At 33.6% G+C, this 25,116-nt stretch overlaps 1 protein-coding gene across 1 annotated transcript in view; it reads left to right on the top strand.

Moving 5' to 3' along the window:
• LOC102802575 (paladin-like) overlaps positions 1-25,116 on the top strand; it is an 86,377-nt gene that overhangs the window by 38,990 nt on the left and 22,271 nt on the right. The window contains exons 5-15 of the mRNA XM_006813196.3: positions 10,447-10,686; positions 15,075-15,220; positions 21,430-21,541; positions 21,831-21,935; positions 22,171-22,266; positions 22,530-22,664; positions 22,968-23,084; positions 23,369-23,548; positions 23,710-23,763; positions 24,280-24,429; positions 24,593-24,742. Of these exons, the coding sequence (XP_006813259.3) occupies positions 10,447-10,686; positions 15,075-15,220; positions 21,430-21,541; positions 21,831-21,935; positions 22,171-22,266; positions 22,530-22,664; positions 22,968-23,084; positions 23,369-23,548; positions 23,710-23,763; positions 24,280-24,429; positions 24,593-24,742 (1,485 nt within the window). The remainder of the gene's footprint in view (positions 1-10,446; positions 10,687-15,074; positions 15,221-21,429; positions 21,542-21,830; positions 21,936-22,170; positions 22,267-22,529; positions 22,665-22,967; positions 23,085-23,368; positions 23,549-23,709; positions 23,764-24,279; positions 24,430-24,592; positions 24,743-25,116) is intronic.

Raw genomic sequence — 25,116 nt, 5'->3', positions numbered from 1 at the left:
CCAAATGCCTTACAGTTGTAAGCATGATTGCAAGTTTTGTTCTGATCGTGATGTGCCCTAAATAAAAACTCCTTATCGTTATTGATTTGGCCTAATTCTAACTTTGATGAAAATGTCATGCTATATATCATTTCAATATGATACTGGAGGGAATATATCATTTCAATATGATACTGTAGGGAATATATCATTTCAATATGATACTGGTGGGAATATATCATTTCAATTTGATATAGCAGGGAATATATCATTTCAATATGATATAGCAGGGAATATATCATTTCAATATGATACTGGAGGGAATATATCATTTCAATTTGATACTGGAGGGAATATATCATTTCAATATGATATAGCAGGGAATATATCATTTCAATATGATACTGGAGGGAATATATCATTTCAATATGATATAGCAGGGAATATATCATTTCAATATGATACTGGAGGGAATATATCATTTCAATATGATACTGGTGGGAATATATCATTTCAATATGATATAGCAGGGAATATATCATTTCAATATGAAACTGGAGGGAATATATCATTTCACTTTGATACTGGAGGGAATATATCATTTCAATATGATACTGGAGGGAATATATCATTTCAATATGATACTGGTGGGAATATATCATTTCAATATGATATAGCAGGGAATATATCATTTCAATATGAAACTGGAGGGAATATATCATTTCACTTTGATACTGGAGGGAATATATCATTTCAATATGATACTGGTGGGAATATATCATTTCAATATGATATAGCAGGGAATATATCATTTCAATATGATACTGGTGGGAATATATCATTTCAATATGATATAGCAGGGAATATATCATTTCAATATGATACTGGAGGGAATATATCATTTCAATATGATACTGGTGGGAATATATCATTTCAATATGATATAGCAGGGAATATATCATTTCAATATGAAACTGGAGGGAATATATCATTTCACTTTGATACTGGAGGGAATATATCATTTCAATATGATACTGGAGGGAATATATCATTTCAATTTGATACTGGAGGGAATATATCATTTCAATATGATATAGCAGGGAATATATCATTTCAATATGATACTGGAGGGAATATATCATTTCAATTTGATACTGGAGGGAATATATCATTTCAATATAATACTGGAGGGAATATATCATTTCAATTTGACATAGAAGGGAATATATCATTTCAATATGATACTGGAGGGAATATATCATTTCAATATGATACTGGAGGGAATATATCATTTCAATATGACATAGCAGGGAATATATCATTTCAATATGATATAGCAGGGAATATATCATTTCAATATGATACTGGAGGGAATATATCATTTCAATATGATACTGGAGGGAATATATCATTTCAATATGATACTGGAGGGAATATATCATTTCAATATGATACTGGAGGGAATATATCATTTCAATATGACATAGCAGGGAATATATCATTTCAATTTGATACTGGAGGGAATATATCATTTCAATTTGATACTGGGGGGAATATATCATTTCAATATGATATAGCAGGGAATATATCATTTCAATATGATGCTGGAGGGAATATATCATTTCAATATGACATAGCAGGGAATATATCATTTCAATATGATACTGGAGGGAATATATCATTTCAATAAGATACTGGAGGGAACATATCATTTCAATATGACATAGCAGGGAATATATCATTTCAATTTGATACTGGAGGGATTATATCATTTCAATATGATATAGCAGGGAATATATCATTTCAATTTGATATAGCAGGGAATATATCATTTCGATATGATACTGGAGGGAATATATCATTTCAATATGACATAGCAGGGAATATATCATTTCAATTTGATATAGCAGGGAATATATCATTTCGATATGATACTGGAGGGAATATATCATTTCAATATGATCCTGCAGGGAATATATCATTTCGATATGATACTGGAGGGAATATATCATTTCAATATGATACTGGAGGGAATATATCATTTCAATATGACATAGCAGGGAATATATCATTTCAATTTAATATAGCAGGGAATATATCATTTCGATATGATACTGGAGGGAATATATCATTTCAATATGATACTGGAGGGAATATATCATTTCAATATGATATAGCAGGGAATATATCATTTTGATATGATATTGGAGGGAATATATCATTTCAATATGATACTGGAGGGAATATATCATTTCAATATGACATAGCAGGGAATATATCATTTCAATTTGATACTGGAGGGAATATATCATTTCAATATGACATAGCAGGGAATATATCATTTCAATTTGATACTGGAGGGAATATATCATTTCAATATGATATAGCAGGGAATATATCATTTCAATATGATACTGCAGGGAATATATCATTTCGATATGATACTGGAGGGAATATATCATTTCAATTTGATACTGGAGGGAATATATCATTTTAATATGATATAGCAGGGAATACATGTATATCATTTCAATTTGATACTGGAGGGAATATATCATTTCAATTTGATATAGCAGGGAATATATCATTTCAATTTGATACTGTAGGGAATATATCATTTCAATATGAAACTGGAGGGAATATATCATTTCAATTTGATATAGCAGGGAATATATCATTTCAATATGATACTGGAGGGAATATATCATTTCAATATGATATAGCAGGGAATATATCATTTCAATATGATACTGGAGGGAATATATCATTTCAATATGATACTGGAGGGAATATATCATTTCAATATGAAACTGGAGGGAATATATCATTTCAATTTGATACTGGAGGGAATATATCATTTCAATTTGATATAGCAGGGAATATATAATTTCAATATGATATAGCAGGGAATATATCATTTCAATATGATACTGGAGGGAATATATCATTTCAATATGATACTGGAGGGAATATATCATTTCAATATGAAACTGGAGGGAATATATCATTTCAATTTGATACTGGAGGGAATATATCATTTCAATATGAAACTGGAGGGAATATATCATTTCAATTTGATATAGCAGGGAATACATGTATATCATTTCAATATGAAACTGTAGGGAATATATCATTTCAATTTGATACTGGAGGGAATATATCATTTCAATATGATACTGGAGGGAACATATCATTTCAATATGATACTGCAGGGAATATATCATTTCAATTTGATACTGGAGGGAATATATCATTTCAATATGAAACTGGAGGGAATATATCATTTCAATTTGATATAGCAGGGAATACATGTATATCATTTCAATATGATACTGGAGGGAATATATCATTTCAATTTGATACTGGAGGGAATATATCATTTCACTATGAAACTGTAGGGAATATATCATTTCAATATGATACTGGAGGGAATATATCATTTCAATTTGATATAGCAGGGAATACATGTATATCATTTCAATATGATACTGGAGGGAATATATCATTTCAATTTGATACTGGAGGGAATATATCATTTCACTATGAAACTGTAGGGAATATATCATTTCAATATGATACTGGAGGGAATATATCATTTCAATATGATACTGGAGGGAACATATCATTTCAATATGATACTGCAGGGAATATATCATTTCAATTTGATACTGGAGGGAATATATCATTTCAATATGAAACTGGAGGGAATATATCATTTCAATTTGATATAGCAGGGAATACATGTATATCATTTCAATATGATACTGGAGGGAATATATCATTTCAATTTGATACTGGAGGGAATATATCATTTCACTATGAAACTGTAGGGAATATATCATTTCAATTTGATACTGGAGTGAATATGTCATTTCAATATGAAACTGGAGGGAATATATCATTTCAATATGATACTGGAGGGAATATATCATTTCAATTTGATACTGGAGGGAATATATCATTTCAATATGATATAGCAGGGAATATATCATTTCAATATGATATAGCAGGGAATATATCATTTCAATATGACATAGCAGGGAATATATCATTTCAATATGATACAGTTATGTCATTTACACCATCACAGTGGTAATTGAATATCAGATTTGATGATCTGTGGATGTACTGGACTATAGGCAAGTTGCTATGAAATGTGCTTTTTAGTGGAACAGATTAGTGTCCTCAGCCATATTATAATACAAGGATTGTCACTGAATTCTTGTCATTTGAACCTCCATAAAATGTTACAAATAATACAAATTGACAACAAACACCGTGATAAAAAATGAGCCTTGGGGAACATCAGTTGCTATGGTATAAAATCCAAACATTGATAATGCAATAGAAAAAAAAATTGGTGAAATGGGTTGTTGTCATGACAACAATACCGACACATTGTTCCATTATGAATGATTAAGCTTATTGAGTGTTTGATTTTTTCAAAGGATTTTTTAAAATTCTGTCATATGCTAGTAAGATTAGAATTATGTGTATCATGTGATCAAATGCTTTTATTTATTGATAGTTTTGATGATTCATCAACAATTCGTGTGGAATATCACGAGTTCCCATTTCTTTCATATTTTGTAATATGTATAGAGTAATTACCAAAAAAATTAATGATTTTTAAAACCATTATACCTAATTCTGTGATTGATTACAATAATATAATATTGATATTAATGTCTGTATTGATGTCTGTATTTTCAAATGAATTTGTTGTATTTTATTTGTGTTCATATAAATTGTGTTGCCTTTTCACACAGGAATTTATGCAAATTAGGGACAGTTTCACAGAAATGCCAAAAGACAAAATTGAACAAATAATAGTAATTATATTTACACTGTACATAATTATATGAGGTCATTACGAGAATAGCATAAAATATACACAAAGGCATTACACTGATTATATCAACTGACACCTAGTAAAGGCCAGTATGACCTTGTCCTGCATATGATAACCTTGTGATGACATTAGTATTTGTTGCTATAGCACTTCTGCATTCAATGTAAACTAAAGAAACCAATGAGTTCTGATATGTTTTTGCAATGAGTGCTAATATGACTTTCTATGGAACAACAAATTCTATGTTTTTTGTATCAGAGGTACCTCTGGTAATATATAATATTTAATTTTTTTAATGTGATAGAAGGGCAAATATATAAATAAATATGAGAGAGTCATCATTAAAATGTAAGAAATTAATACATGAAATGTTTCCCTAATAAAATAAAAAAATGTAATTTATTTCTATTGTTGAAGAATCAGGAATAAACATAAATAACCAAATTTCAGTTAGAATGAATGGTGGCCCTTGTTGCCATGGCTACAGTCACTTTTTGAGATGTGATTCACCTTTTTCTAGCATATATAGAGACAATTTATGTGATGGTTGTCTATGTGTAAAATGATAAAAAACAAATAGTAAGACGAACAATATTTCTAGGAATACTAAATGTAAATGAGTGTGAAAGAAACGTTGTTTGACTCAGAGTGTTGCTGAGTATGTATGGTTCTATATTCTAACATACAAATGTACATCACCCATTTCCAAAAACAAACAAATCTGTTGCTATAGGGTCACAAATTGATTGCAAAAAATGTGAGAAGACAAATGCATCTCTCTGAGAGTCTCTTTTTTACAGGTATGAATTCTAGATAAGTTGTTCAATATTAGCCTCATGTGCAATTCTTAAATTAATGACGATACAAGACTAATGTGATTGACTAGAACAAATATGCAAAAGATTTCATTAAAGAAGGCTGAATAAAAAGTGATGATACCTGAACTTTTTTTTCCAGGGAAACAATAATGTGATTCCCTCATAACGTTTAATAATGTTGTCAGCCATTTTAAATTGAAAATTTATCAAAAATACATAAAATTTTGGGTTCATAATTCGGAATTATTCGGAATTGTTCGCAGAATTCCTGTAAAAAAAATGTTTTACTGTGTCAAATCATTAACAAATTTGGCTTAATTCCCTCAGACAGATTAGCATGTGGTGATGAATGTGTACTCAGTAATTTCATCATTGATTGTCCCAATTTTCATTGGTGTTAAATGAAGCATGAAATTAATCTATGAATGAGAAATGGTTTCAGTGATAACAATTCATGTCTTAGTAACTCATTTAAATTTAGGTATGTGTAAGTTTTGCTATTTTGTTTGCTGTCCATCGTTTACTCAACAGCATTTTATTCCTACGGCTCAGCCAGCAAAAACGGCTGTGTATACGCATTCGACTTGAGCCGCCTCGAGCCAAGTTTGGCGCCAATAAACTCCGATAGGATAGAAATCACGCCCTCAATCATCTTCTTTCTCATTTCAATTATGGAAGAGACAACTTCGTTTGCAATTTCGCATTTGACAAAAACTTGATTGAACTTGGGCTGATCTTGGCTCTCATTCGGCCCAACCATATAAACGCATTGCAGATAATCTCCTGTTAATCTGTGGGAGGAGCAGTAGTTTGGTTTTGATAGAATGCTGTTTTGTAAATGTAGCAAATATCACAAAACCCCACACTATCTACCGTATCATTACTAATCTGTCGTTATCGCTCACATCCAAATATTATATAATCATATTTCACTCACTTGGTTTAAAATAAAATCTGATCAACATCTGATTATAGTGTAGCTAGGATAGATTCCATGACAACAATATAATTAGTACTGGTATCTATAATTTAGGTGTAATTTTCTGTTTCGTTTTCACTAAATCTATTTTTAGAACCATGTTGCTATGGTGCCAGTGTACCAGATTTGAACTGTGGAATATCATTTGGTCGGCAACGAAATTTGAACTTTTTGTTCTTGTAGATAAATAAATTAACTATTAACAATACATGTATTTATTTCAACACTGAATTTAAAAATGTAAAAAGTTCTCAACCTTAACAGAGGTTACCCAGTTCTAACCATATGTGAAACAAGTTCTTAACCTTAACAGAGGTTACCCAGTTCTAACCATATGTGAAACAAGTTCTTAACCTTAACAGAGGTTACCCAGTTCTAACCATATGTGAAACAAGTTCTTAACCTTAACAGAGGTTATCCAGTTCTAACCATATGTGGAACAAGTTCTTAACATTAACAGAGGTTACCCAGTTCTAACCATATGTGAAACAAGTTCTTAACCTTAACAGAGGTTACCCAGTTCTAACCATATGTGGAACAAGTTCTTAACCTTAACAGAGGTTACCCAGTTCTAACCATATGTGGAACAAGTTCTTAACATTAACAGAGGTTACCCAGTTCTAACCATATGTGAAACAAGTTCTTAACCTTAACAGAGGTTACCCAGTTCTAACCATATGTGAAACAAGTTCTTAACCTTAACAGAGGTTACCCAGTTCTAACCATATGTGGAACAAGTTCTTAACCTTAACAGAGGTTACCCAGTTCTAACCATATGTGAAACAAGTTCTTAACCTTAACAGAGGTTACCCAGTTCTAACCATATGTGAAACAAGTTCTTAACCTTAACAGAGGTTATCCAGTTCTAACCATATGTGGAACAAGTTCTTAACATTAACAGAGGTTACCCAGTTCTAACCATATGTGAAAAAAGTTCTTAACCTTAACAGAGGTTACCCAGTTCTAACCATATGTGGAACAAGTTCTTAACCTTAACAGAGGTTACCCAGTTCTAACCATATGTGGAACAAGTTCTTAACATTAACAGAGGTTACCCAGTTCTAACCATATGTGAAACAAGTTCTTAACCTTAACAGAGGTTACCCAGTTCTAACCATATGTGAAACAAGTTCTTAACCTTAACAGAGGTTACCCAGTTCTAACCATATGTGGAACAAGTTCTTAACCTTAACAGAGATTACCCAGTTCTAACCATATGTGAAACAAGTTCTTAACCTTAACAGAGGTTACCCAGTTCTAACCATATGTGAAACAAGTTCTTAACCTTAACAGAGGTTATCCAGTTCTAACCATATGTGAAACAAGTTCTTAACCTTAACAGAGGTTACCCAGTTCTAACCATATGTGAAACAAGTTCTTAACCTCAACAGAGGTTACCCAGTTCTAACCATATGTGAAACAAGTTCTTAACCTTAACAGAGGTTACCCAGTTCTAACCATATGTGAAACAAGTTCGTAACCTCAACAGAGGTTACCCAGTTCTAACCATATGTGAAACAAGTTCTTAACCTTAACAGAGGTTACCCAGTTCTAACCATATGTGAAACAAGTTCTTAACCTCAACAGAGGTTACCCAGTTCTAACCATATGTGAAACAAGTTCTTAACATTAACAGAGGTTACCCAGTTCTAACCATATGTGAAACAAGTTCTTAACCTTAACAGAGGTTATCCAGTTCTAACCATATGTGAAACAAGTTCTTAACCTTAACAGAGGTTACCCAGTTCTAACCATATGTGAAACAAGTTCTTAACCTCAACAGAGGTTACCCAGTTCTAACCACATGTGAAACAAGTTCTTAACCTTAACAGAGGTTACCCAGTTCTAACCATATGTGAAACAAGTTCTTAACCTCAACTGAGGTTACCCAGTTCTAACCATATGTGAAATAAGTTCTTAACCTTAACAGAGGTTACCCAGTTCTAACCATATGTGAAACAAGTTCTTAACCTCAACAGAGGTTACCCAGTTCTAACCATATGTGGAACAAGTTCTTAACCTCAACTGAGGTTACCCAGTTCTAACCATATGTGAAACAAGTTCTTAACCTCAACTGAGGTTACCCAGTTCTAACCATATGTGAAACAAGTTCTTAACCTCAACTGAGGTTACCCAGTTCTAACCATATGTGAAACAAGTTCTTAACCTCAACAGAGGTTACCCAGTTCTAACCATATGTGAAACAAGTTCTTAACCTTAACAGAGGTTATCCAGTTCTAACCATATGTGAAACAAGTTCTTAACCTTAACAGAGGTTACCCAGTTCTAACCATATGTGAAACAAGTTCTTAACCTCAACTGAGGTTACCCAGTTCTAACCATATGTGAAATAAGTTCTTAACCTTAACAGAGGTTACCCAGTTCTAACCATATGTGAAACAAGTTCTTAACATTAACAGAGGTTACCCAGTTCTAACCATATGTGAAACAAGTTCTTAACATTAACAGAGGTTACCCAGTTCTAACCATATGTGAAACAAGTTCTTAACCTTAACAGAGGTTACCCAGTTCTAACCATATGTGAAACAAGTTCTTAACCTTAACAGAGGTTACCCAGTTCTAACCATATGTGGAACAAGTTCTTAACCTTAACAGAGATTACCCAGTTCTAACCATATGTGAAACAAGTTCTTAACCTTAACAGAGGTTACCCAGTTCTAACCATATGTGAAACAAGTTCTTAACCTTAACAGAGGTTACCCAGTTCTAACCATATGTGAAACAAGTTCTTAACCTTAACAGAGGTTACCCAGTTCTAACCATATGTGGAACAAGTTCTTAACATTAACAGAGGTTACCCAGTTCTAACCATATGTGAAACAAGTTCTTAACATTAACAGAGGTTACCCAGTTCTAACCACATGCGAAATAAGTTCTTAACATTAACAGAGGTTACCCAGTTCTAACCATATGTGAAACAAGTTCTTAACATTAACAGAGGTTACCCAGTTCTAACCACATGCGAAATAAGTTCTTAACATTAACAGAGGTTACCCAGTTCTAACCACATGTGAAACAAGTTCTTAACCTTAACAGAGGTTACCCAGTTCTAACCATATGTGAAACAAGTTCTTAACATTAACAGAGGTTACCCAGTTCTAACCATATGTGAAACAAGTTCTTAACCTTAACAGAGGTTACCCAGTTCTAACCATATGTGAAACAAGTTCTTAACCTTAACAGAGGTTACCCAGTTCTAACCATATGTGAAACAAGTTCTTAACCTTAACAGAGGTTACCCAGTTCTAACCATATGTGGAACAAGTTCTTAACATTAACAGAGGTTACCCAGTTCTAACCATATGTGAAACAAGTTCTTAACATTAACAGAGGTTACCCAGTTCTAACCACATGCGAAATAAGTTCTTAACATTAACAGAGGTTACCCAGTTCTAACCATATGTGAAACAAGTTCTTAACATTAACAGAGGTTACCCAGTTCTAACCACATGCGAAATAAGTTCTTAACATTAACAGAGGTTACCCAGTTCTAACCACATGTGAAATAAGTTCTTAACCTTAACAGAGGTTACCCAGTTCTAACCATATGTGAAACAAGTTCTTAACATTAACAGAGGTTACCCAGTTCTAACCACATGCGAAATAAGTTCTTAACATTAACAGAGGTTACCCAGTTCTAACCACATGTGAAACAAGTTCTTAACCTTAACAGAGGTTACCCAGTTCTAACCATATGTCATGCCGTGCAATGTTTTTTGGGGAATGCATGTAATTAGTTGACAACCAAACTATTTTTGTGTTATATACAAATTAGAATTCTGTATTTTTCATTTTAGATTTTAGAATTTGCAACAAGAGAAGAGAATAATCAATTTTATTTTTATGATGACATTGATGACTTTGCTGATGATCCTCACATGTATCATATTGAATATGAAGAAGAGTTAACTGTTGTGGAAGAGATGTATTGTCGTTACACAATTCCTGTACCAGGAGCTCAGTATCTACGGTTACCAATGCCTACAGAAGGGTTTCTAGAGGAAAGAGATGTTGATCTGTTTATTGACACATTAAAGGTGAGCTGTTTCTATATTTTTGAACATTGAAGTAGTTTCAGGGGGTAACGTTATCTTTTCTAGTGCTAAAGTTGATGCAGAAGTACCATTTTTGCCTTTAAACACTAATAGTCACATTTCACAAAAGACTTTTTTTATAATTTTCTCATATGTTCTATTAAATTTATTCCAATTTGTAGCCAATTGAAAATAATTTGGTTCACAGTTAAAACAAGTCATATAATTAAAATGTGCAAAATATTGCACCAGAATCATTCAAACAGTTAAACCATCATATTCAGATTTTGTCATCTTATATAACTGTATTATTGTCAATCTGTTTTATTCCAGCAATGATATTGATCAACATTTTTTTCAAATTATATTTTAACAGTTTTGTCTAATGTTTACATAAAAATAGACCCAAATATTAAAGTGAAAAATGTTGTTATCACAAATACAATGTACTATGGCACATTAATTTGTGATTTGATTTAATTTGTCATTCGTTGTGAATATTTTTTTCAATTTTAATCAACCAGTAGCTTCGCTGTAAGTGGGTTTTGTATCTGGTGGGTTTTACGGGGAGTAGGGCTTTGTCTCAGTAACTGGTCCTTTCATCTTTGTTGAGAATTAAAGTTTTATGTTCTTTAACAACTGGCATTATTCTGGGAATACCATCCTGGCAGGAGTTCCAAAATAACCCCATGCTCTGATAATACCCCTAGTTTCAAAGACCAATAAACATTACTATTATGATCTTATTAGTATTGCTAAGGATAGTTGAATATTGTTTATTGAAATTAATAACTGTTTTCAAATATAAATAAATTGTAGTATGTAACAAACTGTATAACAAACAATGAAATAAAGGAATATATATATGTATATATATTTACATTATTACTAATGCATTGCAATAAAACTAATTCAAATTGAAAGAAATTGCAATATGAAATATTCCATCAGTACTACTTCTCAAAGGCGTATTTTGCGGTAAGTGTTATTAAATTTTATAAACTTGTTTGGCAATACCCACCCCAATTAGATATAATGTGTACATATGTCTTAATAAATATAGATGTACTAACAAAAATGAGATATAAATTATTTTATTATATAACCTGCACAATATTGATTTGATTACCAAACGTTTTCTGGGTCCATGCACTGCAAGTTACAGAAATAATTAAGACAAGGCAGTTTCGATATCAAAATCGAGAAACTCGACATACATCAACCTATAGTGACCTAAAATGACATACATCAACCTATAGAGACCTACAATGACATACATCAACCTATAGAGACCTACAATGACATACATCAACCTATAGAGACCTACAATGACATACATCAACCTATAGAGACCTACAATGACGTACATCAACCTATAGAGACCTACAATGACATACATCAACCTATAGTGACCTACAATGACATACATCAACCTATAGAGACCTACAATGACATACATCAACCTGTAGAGACCTACAATGACATACATCAACCTATAGTGACCTACAATGACATACATCAACCTATAGAGACCTACAATGACATACATCAACCTATAGTGACCTACAATGACATACATCAATCTATAGAGACCTACAATGACATACATTAACCTATAGTTACCTATAATGACATACAATGACTTACGTCAACCTATAGTGACCTACAATGAAATACATCAATCTATAGAGACCTACAATGAAATACATCAACCTATAGAGACCTACAATGACATACATCAACCTATAGAGACCTACAATGACATACATCAGCCTATAGTTACCTACAATGACATACATCAACCTATAGAGACCTACAATGACATACATCAACCTATAGTTACCTACAATGACATACATCAACCTATAGTTACCTACAATGACATACATCAACCTATAGTGACCTACAATGACATACATCAACCTATAGAGACCTACAATGAAATACATCAACCTATAGAGACCTACAATGACATACATCAACCTATAGTGACCTACAATGACATGCATCAACCTATAGAGACCTATAAAATGACATACATCAACCTATAGAGACCTACAATGACATACATCAACCTATAGAGACCTACAATGAAATACATCAACCTATAGAGACCTACAATGACATACATCAGCCTATACATTGTAGTTACCTACAATGACATACATCAACCTATAGTGACCTACAATGACATACATCAACCTATAGAGACCTACAATGATATACATCAACCTATAGAGACCTACAATGAAATACATCAACCTATAGAGACCTACACTGACATACATCAACCTATAGAGACCTACAATGACATACATCAACCCATAGAGACGTACAATGAAATACATCAACCTATAGTGACCTATATACACTGACATACATCAATCTATAGAGACCTACAATGACATACATCAACCTATAGTGACCTACAATGACATACATCAACCTATAGAGACCTACAATTACATACATCAACCTATAGAGACCTACAATGAAATACATCAACCTATAGAGACCTACAATGAAATACATCAACCTATAGAGACCTACAATGACATACATCAACCTATAGAGACCTACAATGAAATACATCAACCTATAGTGACCTACAATGACATACATCAACCTATAGTGACCTACACTGACACATTTATACTTGCTTTATGCTTAGGGAGCAAAAAATCAAACAATAACTTCAGTACCAGCTGCCTCAAAAAAAAAAAATACAATGACATACATCAACCTATAGTGACCTACAATGACATGCATCAACCTATAGAGACCTACAATGACATACATCAACCTATAGAGACCTACAATGACATGCATCAACCTATAGAGACCTACAATGACATACATCAACCTATAGAGACCTACAATGACATACATCAACCTATAGAGACCTACAATGACATACATCAACCTATAGAGACCTACAATGACATACATCAACCTATAGAGACCTACAATGAAATACATCAACCTATAGAGACCTACAATGACATACATCAGCCTATACATTGTAGTTACCTACAATGACATACATCAACCTATAGTGACCTACAATGACATACATCAACCTATAGAGACCTACAATGATATACATCAACCTATAGAGACCTACAATGAAATACATCAACCTATAGAGACCTACACTGACATACATCAACCTATAGAGACCTACAATGACATACATCAACCCATAGAGACGTACAATGAAATACATCAACCTATAGTGACCTATATACACTGACATACATCAATCTATAGAGACCTACAATGACATACATCAACCTATAGTGACCTACAATGACATACATCAACCTATAGAGACCTACAATGACATACATCAACCTATAGAGACCTACAACGAAATACATCAACCTATAGAGACCTACAATGAAATACATCAACCTATAGAGACCTACAATGACATACATCAACCTATAGAGACCTACAATGAAATACATCAACCTATAGTGACCTACAATGACATACATCAACCTATAGTGACCTACACTGACATATATCAACCTATAGTGACCTACACTGACATACATCAATCTATAGAGACCTACAATGACAATGACATACATCAACCTATAGTGACCTACAATGAAATACATCAACCTATAGAGACCTACACTGACACATTTATACTTGCTTTATGCTTAGGGAGCAAAAAATCAAACAATAACTTCAGTACCAGCTGCCTCAAAAAAAAAAAAAACCCACAAAACACAGATTTACATTTATTTACATTATATTACAATTATTCATTTATCTCTTATTGTGAGATGTGTATTTATTTCATTCATTTACTGTATTTTTAGTATTTCCTTTTATTTTCATTTTTTTTTTATTACATGTTTTTGACTTTATTGTACTTTTTGTCAAGATCTCAAATGGGATACGATAGCAATAAAGAATTACTTACTTACTTACTTACATCAACCTATAGAGACCTACAATGACATACATCAATCTATAGAGACGTACAATGAAATACATCAACCTATAGTGACCTATATACACTGACATACATCAACCTATAGAGACCTACAATGACATACATCAACCTATAGTGACCTACAATGACATACATCAACCTATAGTGACCTACACTGACATATATCAACCTATAGTGACCTACACTGACATACATCAATCTATAGAGACCTACAATGACATACATCAACCTATAGTGACCTACAATGAAATACATCAACCTATAGAGACCTACAATGACTTACATCAACCTATAGTGACCTACAATGACATACATTAACATACATTAACCTATAATGACCTACAATGACAAACATTAACCTATAGTGACCTATATATTATATTGACATGTGAAATGAAAATATTGTTTATCTCCTCTCTAGGAATATCCACGACTTTTTGAGAAGGATGATCCGTCATTACCAGCTTTTGTGTTCAATGGACATGTAGGAGTGTGCAGAACAACTGTTGGCATGGTTATGGGGTGTCTTGTACTTTCTCACAAAAGAGGATTTCCACAAGATGCTCTGTGAGTATGCAATCATATTTCATGCAATATAAGTCTTTATGCATGATGTTTATTACAAGTTGATGGCAATTTTGTTGTCAACATAAGGTGAAAGGGGAGATTACATTTGGTTATTTATATATAAATGCATACAGTATTTACTCTAGACTATGCATAGTACTGTGGAATACTTTATTTTCGCTGGACTTAATTTTCGCTAAGAAGGCTTTTTGGGCGTTTTGTATGGAATTTATTTTTCGCTGATTTTTGATGAGTTTAATGTGAAATATAGGAAAAAAAGTATATTCGCTGGATTTTATTTTCACGGAGTCTTCCCTTCAGCGAAAATAGCGAAAATAAAGTATTCTACAGTATTATACAATAGTTTAATGAATATTATGTGTATATATTTGGTATTGGGTTTAGCTATAGTATAATTATAGTAAGTAGTAGTAATAGTAGTAAGGATATTGAAGTATAATAAAGTTGTAACACATAAACTAAAGGCATAATGTTCAAATTGGGAAATATCATATATTTGCTCTATTACTAAAGTGTAAGTACCGTAAAATCTGTATTAGAAGCTGCATCTCTAATAGATGCCGCACCCATTCTTTTTGAACAATTTAGAACCAAAAAATTCACAATTTCTCATATGTGTAGATGCTCTAATAGAAGCCGCATCCCCTCTGTTGCATTGTACCATTTCAATAGAAGCCGCAGATTTTAATACAGATTTTACAGTACTTTAATACACTGTCATCCTCCCCTTTTTAGCTCCACTGTCATCATCCCCTTTTTAGCTCTACTGTTATCCTCCCCTTTTTAGCTCCACTGTCATCATCCCCTTTTTAGCTCCACTGTCATCATCCCCTTTTTAGCTCTACTGTCATCCTCCCCTTTTTAGCTCCACTGTCATCATCCCCTTTTTAGCTCTACTGTCATCCTCCCCTTTTTAGCTCCACTGTCATCATCCCCTTTTTAGTCCCCGTTCGGACGCAGGCCGAAAACGGGGACTTATGTTTTGCCCTGTGTGTGTCCGTCCGTGCGTCCGTGTGTCTGTGCGTCCGTGATCACCTGTATCTCGAACATGCATGGACCGATTAAGTTCAAACTTCACTCATACATTACACATTATATGGGACATATGCACATGCATTTTTTTCATGATCCGATTAACGATAGCCGAATAGTGGCCATTTTAATGCCGAAAATGCATCAAAATCGCACATTTTCACCATTCCGGACCCGGATCTCAGTTATGCATGGACGGATTTTGTTCAAATTTGGTACATACATTAAACATAATAGGACCTTGATGCACGTCATTTTTTTTTTTCGGATCAAGTTCGAAATAGCCGACTGGCGGCCATTTTGTTTTAAAGAATTCAGTTCTGGATCCGTATCCGAGACATGTCTGGATTGATCAAGTTCAAACTTCACACACACAAGGTACATCATGTCACAAATATGTATGTGCATTTGTTTCATGATCTCATTAACGATAGCCAAATGGGGGCCGCTTTAAGGCCGAAAATGCATTGAAATCGCACATTTTCACCATTCCGGACCCAGATCTCAGTTATGCATGGACGGATTTCATTCAAATTTGGTACATACATTAAACATAATAGGACCTTGATGCACGTCATTTTTTTTTTCGGATCAAGTTTGAAATAGCCGACTGGCGGCCATTTTGTTTTAAAGAATTCAGTTCTGGATCCGTATCCGAGACATGTCTGGATTGATCAAGTTCAAACTTCACACACACAAGGTACATCATGTCACAAATATGTATGTGCATTTGTTTCATGATCTCATTAACGATAGCCAAATGGGGGCCGCTTTAAGGCCGAAAATGCATTGAAATCGCACATTTTCACCATTCCGGACCCGTATCTCAGTTATGCATGGATGGATTTTGTTCAAATTTGGTACATACATTAAACATAATAGGACCTTGATGCACGTCTTTTTTTTTCGCATCAAGTTCGAAATGGCCGACTGGCGGCCATTTTGTTAAAGAATTCAGTTCTGGATCCGTATCCAAGACATGTCTGGATTGATCAAGTTCAAACTTCACACACACATGGTACATCATGTCACAAATAGATATGTGCATTTGTTTCATGATCTGCTTAACAATAGTGGAATGATGGCCATTTTAAGGCCGAAAATGCATCAAAATCACATATTTTCACAATTCCAGAACCAGATCTCAGTCATGCATGGATGGATTTTGTTCAGATTTAGCACAATGTGTTGTACATATGCAGGTGCATTTCGGTCATGATCTGCTTTGAATGTATATGTCACTCAAATATGAACGGAACGGGGACGTGTCATTGACAATGACTTGTTAGCTCTACTGTCATCCTCCCCTTTTAGCTCCAAAGTCATCCTCCCTTTTTAGCTCTACTGTCATCCTCCCCTTTTTAGCCCCACTGTCATCATCCTCTTTTTAGCTCTACTGTCATCCTCCCCTTTTTAGCTCCACTGTCATCATCCCCTTTTTAGCTCTACTGTCATCCTCCCCTTTTTAGCTCCACTGTCATCATCCCCTTTTTAGCTCTACTGTCATCCTCCCCTTTTTAGCTCCACTGTCATCCCCTTTTTAGCTCTACTGTCATCATCCCCTTTTTAGCTCTACTGTCATCATCCCCTTTTTAGCTCTACTGTCATCATCCCCTTTTTAGCTCTACTGTCATCATCCCCTTTTTAGCTCTACTGTCATTCTCCCCTTTTTAGCTCTACTGTCATTCTCCCCTTTTTAGCTCTACTGTCATCATCCCCTTTTTAGCTCTACTGTCATCCCTTTTAGCTCTACTGTCATCATCCCTTTTTAGCTCTACTGTCATCATCCCCTTTTTAGCTCTACTGTCATTCTCCCCTTTTTAGCTCTACTGTCATTCTCCCCTTTTTAGCTCTACTGTCATTCTCCCCTTTTTAGCTCTACTGTCATCATCCCCTTTTTAGCTCTACTGTCATCATCCCCTTTTTAGCTCTACTGTCATCATCCCCTTTTTAGCTCTACTGTCATTCTCTCCTTTTTAGCTCTACTGTCATCCTACCCTTTTTAGCTCTACTGTCATCCTACCCTTTTTAGCTCTACTGTCATTCTCCCCTTTTTAGCTCTACTGTCATTCTCCCCTTTTTAGCTCTACTGTCATCCTACCCTTTTTAGCTCAACTGTCATCCTCCCTTTTTTAGCTCCGAAGTCATCTTCCCTTTTTACCTTGCCCGTACCATCAAAGATGGAAGGGAAAGGTATATAAGGGAAAGATTTTGTCTGGCGTTGTCGGTGTTGTTGTTGTCATTGTTGTCGTCGTCGTCGTTAATAATTGTTATTGTGTGCATAATAACTTTTCTAATTCTATTCCAAACTTCATCAAACTTGGTCACCTTATTCATTAGTATAATGTCTTCCCTGAGTTTGAACAACAGATGTCCTGTATGAAAATATCATGCAAAAATAGAGAAAATCTGATAAAATATTTTGACTGTTTCTAATTGACTGATCACTGGTGATACACATCAAAGGTCACTGATCTCAGTGGAATTATGCATTGTTGTATGTGTTCAATGAAGCAAATGATTTATCTTGTAATAATATCCTTGGTAATGTATCCCAGAATCCCATACTGGGTTTCAAAACCAACTCATGGAGAGATTGCACAGTCTGATACACATTTGCAAACCTACCAATAAAATCTTTACAGAAAACGAGATGTCAGAAAATCAATATAAGCACTCCTATGAACTGGGTGCCAAACTTTGATCAAGATCTGAAGCTAATAGAAAATCTGTTTAGTTCAAAGTTATCAAATCAAAAACAATACATAAAAAATACATAAAAAGCAAAACATTTCATCCACATTTTTAAAAGAAAATTGTTCTAAAATATATGTATTCTGTATTTGACAAACAGTTCATTCGACAAATGAAAACTCACAGGAATATGTTTCAGCTATTAGAACAGAATGATAGAGTTTTCATAATACTAGTTTAAAAACGCACTTCAAAGATTGCAGTGTTTGAAGATGTAGATTCTTAGGAGGCAACAGTACTGTTGACTTCTCCCTCCACTGGACACCAACTATTTAAGTTGATTTGCATACAAAGCAGAGCTTGCAACAGCTATTCATAAAGGGTGTTTTTTTTTTACTTTTCATATAATACAGTAGTCACACAATGAGGCAGTTCATATTTGTCTCAGTAAATCATTAATTTTTGACAGACACCTGTACAAAATACTTGGACAAAAGCCAGCTAAGATTTTCTGTTATTTTGCATGTTTTATGAATCTATTCACATCTAAGTGCAGAACTTTTTTTTTTGTGATGAGGCATGTATTTTCATACTAAAATATCTGAATTACTTTGAATAAAACTGGAAATTATGTCCCTTAAAATAATTAAACAAATAAGGCACCAATGTTTTTGTAAGATATTTACATCTTTTAAGGACATTCGGTAGACTGATATCCCATTGTTGGTTCAACCCCAAAACTTGTTTGTATTCAAAATTAATTATGACAATGCATATTTATATTGAAACAAACTATGATAAAGGAAACTATATTATATAACAAAGGGCAAGGTCACCAGAGTTCAACTATGTTTTAGCTCTACCGTCATCCTCCCCTTTTTAGCTCAAGTCATCATCCCCCTTTTAGCTCTACTGCCATCATATCCTTTTTAGCTCTATAGTCATCCTACCCTTTTTAGCTCTACTGTCATCCTCCCCTTTTTAGCTCTACTGTCATCCTCCCCTTTTTAGCTCTACTGTCATCCTACCCTTTTTAGCTCTACTGTCATCCTACCCTTTTTAGCTCCAAAGTCATCCTACCCTTTTTAGCTCTACTGTCACCCTGCCTCTTTTAGCTCTACTGTCACCCTGCCCTTTTTAGCTCCAAAGTCATCCTACCCTTTTTAGCTCTACTGTCACCTTGCCCTTTTTAGCTCTACTGTCACCCTGCCCTTTTTAGCTCTACTGTCATCCTCCTCTTTTAGCTCCAAAGTAATCCTCCCCTTTTTAGCTCTACTGTCACCCTGCCCTTTTTAGCTCCAAAGTCATCCTACCCTTTTTAGCTCTGCTGTCACCCTGTCCTTTTTAGCTCTACTGCCATCATATCCTTTTTAGCTCTATAGTCATCCTACCCTTTTTAACTCTACTGTCATCCTCCCTTTTTAGCTCCAAAGTAATCCTCCCCTTTTTAGCTCTACTGTCACCCTGCCCTTTTTAGCTCCAAAGTCATCCTACCCTTTTTAGCTCTACTGTCATCCTACCCTTCTTAGCTCTACTGTCATCCTACCCTTCTTAGCTCCACTGTCATCCTACCCTTCTTAGCTCTACTGTCATCATAGATAACAGAGTGAAGCTGTTCATATAGGTGATTGTCGAACATTGTTTTGTCCATCGTCAATTGCTTTGATGCACATCATTTTGTTTTACGATCTGATTCAAGATGGCCGAATGGCGGCCATTTTTGTGCTAAAAAATCCTAAAAATAAAGCATTTCTCGGCTGTTTACAGATGGATTTTGTGCAAACTTGGTATATACATTAGACATTATGGGACCTTGATGCAAATAATTTTGTTTTTTCAAGATAAGATTCAAAATGGCCGACTGGCGGCCATTTTGTTTTAATGAATGTGGTTCTTGTGCCATATCTCTGACTTGCTTTCACTGATTATGTTCAAATATAAAATATTCATTATACATCATGTTATAGATAGACAGATATATTGGTTTGGCGATCCTATTCAAAATGGCCAAATTGTGGCCATTTTTGTGCTTAAAAATCATCAAATATCAAGCATTTATGGATGGATTTCGTTCAAACTTGGTACATATGTTAGACATTACAGGTTCCTGATGCACATCATTTATTTTTCAGATTGGTTTCAAAATGGCTGTCTGGCGGCCATTTTGTTTTAATGATTGGGCTTCTAGAGCCATAGCTTTGACTGATTATATTCAAATTATATATATTCGTTATACATCATGTTATATTATATACATGTATTCAAAATGGCTGATTTTGAATGCTGTTCCAGTACTTTTTTGACGATCAGATACAAATGTCAATCATTTTAATCATATTTCTGACATGGTTATATTCCAGCTATATTAATATAAACAAAACTATATTATCTAAATTTGATAACTAACGGGGACTGTGCTATGCATGGCTTGTTAATCATGTGCTGTTTCCTTTATTTTTCAGTAAGCCTCCTTATCCTATTAATGAAAGAAGTCCAAATTTTGAGAGAGGGGAATTCAATATCATTAAAAAACTTTTAGATTATTTACCAAATGGATCTCAAATAAAACAAGAAGTAAGTTGAATGCATTCATTTGAACTTCAGTTGATATGTGACAACTGATATCTGTAGTCAATGTCTGTCTGTCTTTGGCAGGGCTGTGTGAATATCTTCTTATCATAATGATGTTATATATTATAGACTTAAATTTTAGCTGTTACTCAAAATGACAGTATAAATGCATATACTGGTATTAAAGATTTGCTCAATATAATTTGTTTTAAGTACTCTATGACATTCATGCCTTTTTGAATAATTGGTTCCAGTTTATCTCACTTTAGAATATTTTTTCGCTTAAATTTAGGTTGATGTAGTTATTGATCTTTGCTGTGATTTGGAAAATTTGAGAACGGAGATAACTGAATGCAAGAAGAAACTTGAGGGAATTAAAGAAGATTATGAAATTGATGTAAGTTGACAGGTTGTTTCCAAGGAAACAGTTCTAAACATGTAATAATTTAAACACATTCAGCTTGAATTTGGTTCCAATAAATTATTGTCGTTGAGCACCAACATTGCCCGACTGTCAATGTCCAGGTCTCAGTCCAGGATGCTGTTCCTGCTCATTTTTAAAAACCATAACAAAATTTTAATTTTTAAGACTTATATGTTATAGTTCAGAAAAGTTATTTTTCATTTTTCAGGGATATAGTGCAAAAGAATATTTTCAGAAAAGAGCACTGACACATTTGGAGAGATATTTTTATCTCATTGTTTTCAATGCATATTTGCATGAACAGGTTAGTGGCTATAACATTACTCACTTTTAATCTCATGGTTTGAGAAATTTTGTTCTTAGCTAACATCTCATTGAAATCTCATTAAATCTCTTGTTTTGTGAGATTTTGTTCTTAGCTAACATCTCATTGAAATCTCATTAAATCTCTTGTTTTGTGAGATTTTGTTCTTAGCTAACATCTTATTGAAATCTCATTAAATCTCTAGTTTTGTGAGATTTTGTTCTTAGCTAAGTACATTTATGGAAATAACTTTTTTTTTGCAGTATCCGTTAACTTTGACTCAGCCATTCAGTTCTTGGGTTTATAAACGTCCATACCTGTACAGACTTCTCAGCAATATTGATATCTCAGAACGAAAAACATCGCCTGAGCTCATCACCAAAGGAGTGAGATACATGGTGAGTGACAGGCACCCTCTAGTGGCAGCTCATTACATTCTTTTTTTTATGTAGTTGTTCCAATGTATAGCAGAAATTCAGATATTAATTAATTCAATTGCCTTGTTTAGAATAGCAACTGTTTCAGCAGAACCTTTGTACATTCATATGTATGTTTTGTATTTAAAGCTTCATTATCTTGTTTGTAGATATATTTTCTGAACTGATTGTAATTTTTTGTTGTCAAGTACGCCCTCTAGTATCAGCATGGTAACATGTTTTTAAACCTTATTTGAATTGACTTCTGTTCTTCTATTTTCTCAGGTTGCAGACGATTACATCGGTCTTGACGTTCTCAGTTCTACTCGAGAAGTCAAAGTATCCAATTTTAGGAAATGTCCAGGATTGAATGTATATGGAATGGCACAACCATGCAGGGAGGTACGTCACATCATGGACTGTACATTAAGTATTTCAAATGTGGTGGTCATCACACTGCATGAAATGACATATATAAACTTAAAAAATTGCACCAATGAGCATTGCCTTTAATGTTGCAGTTACTAGTGCAATTACGTCTTTGAAGACTATAGTTTTAGTGAAGAGCACCCTCAAATTAATCATGAATAATTCAAAGAACACATTTGCCACTACCTGCAGATCAAAAAACAGTTTTACAAACTGTGAAAATTGATGTCATATAAACTGATAAACTTTATTTTTAGGGTCTGTCCAGAGTTGTGCAGACATTAGTTGATAAAAAACATGGTCACCCGATAGTTATTTTATTCAACCTGAGAGAAGATGTTGTTCTTGACTGTGATGGGGAGACTTTTACACCAAGAGAACCCTCTAACTTAACAGAAAATATCAATTTGTCGGGAATTGATGCAAAAGAACTAGAGGTAAAATTGATCAAATACTTGTGCAATTGGAAATGTTTTTATAGGGGGATAAATTTGTACTTGTCATTGAACATGTGAATTTTAAATCAATTTTTTTAAAATAATTAATTTAATAATAATTTATTTTAAAATATATTTTTCAATAAATATCAAACTTTCAGAGAAAAGAAGCTCTTTTGAAAACAGAACTTTTGAAAACCAAGAAAACATTGCAGGTAAGTAGGCCCTAATTGTGACTTTGAAAGGTCACACATCCTGTGTTTTTTTGGTGCTATTGTTGTCTTATAACTGCAATAATTTTCAAATATTATGCATATATTCTGTACTTTATAGGTTTATAAATTGGAATTGATAGTGGATATGTATGTACCAGGATGTGTGACCTTTTGGAGGTCAGATGAACATTATGTGTCTTTGTGTAATGGATTAGTTTTATAGTGATCACATGGCCATACACTCTTTCATTTAGGAATCAGGCAGAAGAGGTGACCATCATGTTATTCTATAATGTATAATTTAGAGAATCTACTGTGAATTTTGGTTCTCCAGTAAATAGAAAGAAACGCTCATTTTGGAAGAAGAGTTCCCGTTTACAGTTATTTGAGTACATTTTCAACTCTTTATATGTTTGAAAACGACAAGTGTTCACCATTCCAGTTTATGATACAACAACAAAAAATTTGTTGAGAACTTTCTAGAAAAAATAACGTCATCCTCATTGGCCCTTTCAGGTATATCAAGAAACGAATCAGGCTAGGGAGCCTAAAGATTTTAGCAGTATATTGACAATAAGGGAGATGTGTGAGCATCAGATGAAACAGACACCTCAGCTTAGATATTATAGGATGCCTATGCAGGAGGAGTGTTCTGCAACTGAAGAGGTAATTTAAAACAATTTTATAAATTGATTGGTTCTTAATTGTCATATGACATGATCAATTCTTATAACTGGTTGCTAAGTTACTTTTTATGTATCTCGTTTTTATTGGTCATTGTATGTCACATGATTCTATACCTTTTTCTGATTGGTTATTTCCATTTCAGCAATATGATTTACTTGTGTCAGTTATAAAAGACCTTGATGAGATTCACACTGACGAAGATGGTCCAGCACTGATCTTTAACTGCCATGATGGCAAAGACAGGACAACGACAGCCATGGCAATTGCAGGTCTTATTATGTGGCATAAAAAGGTAAACACAGATAGAAACATTCAGATTTTCATAAGAAAACTCTGCTTCTTCTTGAAAGAACTGCACACTATTGACAAAAATAAAACATCAATAAATTTAATTTAGTTATAATTTTTTTAATTTCTGTGATGCTCTTAGACAATGCATAGACCTGATTAGTTTTGGGTAAAAGTCCATGCATATTAATTACCTAATTTTCAGCTTCTCTCTTGATATCTCAAGTATCAATCATCACATTTCAATGAAACTTTGTACATACATGTAGATGCTCTGGGACAATGCACAGACATTATAATGCATGTGGATCAATTTGTTTTCATGTTGTGCATCTATAATAGCAGACCTTTTTAGAAAGGCTATTCTTAAATTTTGAA

This window comes from Saccoglossus kowalevskii, chromosome 19 (assembly GCF_978046115.1).
Source record: "Saccoglossus kowalevskii chromosome 19, keSacKowa6.1, whole genome shotgun sequence".
Lineage (NCBI taxonomy): Eukaryota > Metazoa > Hemichordata > Enteropneusta > Harrimaniidae > Saccoglossus > Saccoglossus kowalevskii.
The sequence above is the reverse complement of the archived record's forward strand: the minus strand, read 5'-3'. Positions and strand labels throughout refer to the sequence as shown.